Below are 3065 nucleotides of genomic sequence, written 5' to 3'. Positions count from 1 at the left end.
GATAAAAAAATATGTTTCACTGGTCGTTCATCTGAGCAAGAAAGGTTGGTGAGTTTTCCTGTTGTTTATTCGCTTTTTGTGCATCATCAATGGATGTTGATAGTTTTCATACTTCTTCTCATGTCACTAATAACGGTCAACATGAAATATTTTTCAGACTGGGAGTTCTGGCGTGAAGCTGACATCCTTTCAAAGCTTCCCAACCCCAATGAGCTGACCTTTTATGGCGTGGTCAGTGGTGCATGATAGACCTGGAGGAACACTTGCCACTGTCACTGAGTTCATGGTGAATGGCTCTCTTAGACATGTTTTTCTTAGTAAAGAAAGGTAATATTTCTAAATATAGTTTTTCCTAGAATGCCGTCCATCCTTCCAGAGAACTTTTTCCTGTTATATTTTAGTTGCTTTAAGTGTTTTGTACCTGCCTAGGCAATGATCGTCGTAAGCGACTCATTATTGCCATGGATGCAGCATTTGGGATGGAATATTTACATTCAAAGAACATTGTGCATTTTGACTTAAAATGTGACAATCTGCTTGTCAACTTGAGAGACCCCATACAGCCAATTTTTTGCAAGGTAGTTTGCATGATCTGGTCATGTATAAGTTTGTAAATTTTCTAGTGTATGCATCCGGTCCAATTACCCATCTCTTGTTTGGTAGGTTGGGGACTTTGGGTCGTCAAAGATAAAAAGGAATACCTTGGTTACTGGTGGTGTGAATGGCTCTTCCATGGATGGCCCCGGAGCTATTGAATGGCAGTAGTAGTAAGGTTTCGGAAAAGGTATGACATTTTGTTTCATAACTTTGATGAAGTAACTTGTTTAATGTTTAGCTCTTAGTTCATTTCTGGCTTTACACTTACTGGTTCAAGTTGCGGTGTTTGTTTCTTGTCTATAATGAAATGGGATGTTAGGACTTGTTGCCTTTGCACTTTTCCCAGACCTAATACCTTTTCTTGTTAATCTTCAAGAATTTGTTTGTGCATTTTATCTATATAAATGTACATAATAGATCCATGCCTCAAATCTAGGTTTCTTTCGAAAAGTCCATCTCCCGGACACCATAAGCAAGGAGCAAATGGTCTTGATGCAAATATAAGTTACCCAGATTTTATCATTTGCAGGATGATGTGTTCTCATTTTGCATTGTTCTGTGGGAGATTCTTACTGGGAATGAACCTTACGCCAATATATAATAGGTATGAAACCTGGATCGCTGTTTCGTTTTTCTACGACAATGCTTCGAACTCGCGTTTCCATGCACGTCCATGGTGAATTGAATACTTAAACATGGTATGAAGCAAATTAAGAATTGCAGAAAACAAACTAACAGAAACAAGGAAGAGAGGCATTTTCTTTATTGATATAACTTTCGTTTCTTCACCTTTACACTTGACATTTATAGTCAATTATAACAACTCTTAACAAACTAACCACCCTAAACCGTTTCCTAAACAGCTTCCCTATGATGGCTAGCTACATGCATGACCATTTACATGCATGACATGCACGAGTATTCTAGATTATTCTAGCTCACGTGCACACAGCTTATACCTATCTCAACATTCTCTCCACTTCTTTCTTCTCCTCTTCTTTAACAAGATAATACTTGTAATTTGCCACGAAACTGCTCAAATGCAGCCTTGGTGAGAGGTTTGGTTAATCCATCCGCTATTTGAAACTCAGCAGGGACATAATTAACGCGAAGAGCACCAGCTGCAATCTTCTCACGAATGAAATGCACATCGAGTTCAACATGTTTAGACGAGCATGACAAACGGGTTCACACTCAAGGTACAGCACTCGTGTTGTCGCACCAAATGACAGGTGCCTCCTGTAGAGACAACCCAAGGTCACACAGCAACGCCGTAAGCCAGGTCACCTCTGCAGCAGATCAGCAACGCTCCGATATTCAGCCTCATGGTTGATCGAGAGACAGTTTCTGCTTCTTGGAGTTCCATGCAACCAAACACTCTCCAAGGTAGACACAATATCCAGACATGGATCGACGATCACTGGCATCACCAGCCCAGTCAGCGTCAGAAAATGCTTTGACACACAGCCGAGCATCTCCTTTTGAGAACACCAACCCATGATCAAGAGAACCTGCTAGGTAACGTAGAATTCGCTTAACTGCTGCAAGGTGACTCGTTCGCGGAGACTGCATGAACTGAGCTGCTTTGTTAACTGCAAACGCAATATCTGGTCTTGTGTGACAAACATACAGAAGAGCGCCCACAATACTCCTATATTCGCGAGCATTAGACATTAGATCACTCGGTTGACCATCAATCTTCGTGGCCACCATGGGGGTACACACAGATGTGGCTTGACTCATGTTGGTTTTCTTCAGTAATTCACATATGTAGGCACGCTGACTTAACAGCAGTTCAGCACCAACCTTCTTGACCCTCTATTCCCAGAAAATATGAGAGTTCACCAAGGTCCTTAAGTGAGAACCGTAGGCTAAGCAACTGAACGACCTGATCAATAGCTGAACCCAACGTCCCGGTGATGATGATATCATCTACATACACCAAAGCATAAGTACTGCAATCGTCCTGGACTCGAACAAACAGAGAGACATCAGCCTTCGATTCCACAAACCCAAGCTCTAAGAAGCAAGCTTTAAGCTTGTCATTCCAGTTCCGAGGAGCTTGTCGAAGGCCATAGAGGGCCTTCTGCAGCTTACAAACCAGTGGAGTTCCATCTTCAGCACATCTCTCAAATCCAAGTGGTTGATGCATGTATACCACTTCGTTCAAGTCACCATTCAAGAATGCATTATTGACATCCACCTGTCTCAACGCCCAGCCTCTTGCAACTGCCAAGGCGAGAAGAACATAGACTGTGGAGAACTTTACAACAGGGCTGAACGTGTTCGTGAAATCGAACCCTGGAACTTGAGTGAACCCTTTTGCCACCAACCGCGCCTTGTATCTATGCACAGTGCCATCTGGATTTCTTTTAATCTTAAACAACCATTTACAACCGACCACACTTCTATCAGTAGGCAGAGGAACAAGGCTCCATGTGTCATTCTTAATCAACGCAGAATATTCA

At 42.2% G+C, this 3065-nt stretch overlaps 1 protein-coding gene across 1 annotated transcript; it reads left to right on the top strand.

Moving 5' to 3' along the window:
* Positions 1–214: 214 nt before the first annotated feature.
* Positions 215–780, top strand: LOC120142688 (serine/threonine-protein kinase CTR1-like). The gene is made up of 3 exons (XM_039157209.1): positions 215–327; positions 430–578; positions 664–780. Exons 1-3 carry the CDS (start codon positions 291–293, stop codon positions 763–765), a joined length of 288 nt encoding a protein of 95 aa, XP_039013140.1. The 5' UTR covers positions 215–290; the 3' UTR covers positions 766–780.
* Positions 781–3065: the final 2285 nt, after the last annotated feature.

The sequence above is a fragment of the Hibiscus syriacus genome, unplaced genomic scaffold, assembly GCF_006381635.1.
Source record: "Hibiscus syriacus cultivar Baekdansim isolate YM2019G1 unplaced genomic scaffold, ASM638163v2 tig00110831_pilon, whole genome shotgun sequence".
Classification (NCBI taxonomy): domain Eukaryota; kingdom Viridiplantae; phylum Streptophyta; class Magnoliopsida; order Malvales; family Malvaceae; genus Hibiscus; species Hibiscus syriacus.
This window is presented reverse-complemented; position numbering and strand designations above follow the sequence as displayed.

Coding starts and splice junctions, on each gene's coding strand:
- LOC120142688 (XM_039157209.1), top strand. CDS start 291: ATGGCTCTCTTAGACATGTTTTTCTTAGTAAAGAAAG. Junction 328..429: donor GTTTTTCTTAGTAAAGAAAG/GTAATATTTCTA, acceptor GTACCTGCCTAG/GCAATGATCGTCGTAAGCGA. Junction 579..663: donor TACAGCCAATTTTTTGCAAG/GTAGTTTGCATG, acceptor CTTGTTTGGTAG/GTTGGGGACTTTGGGTCGTC.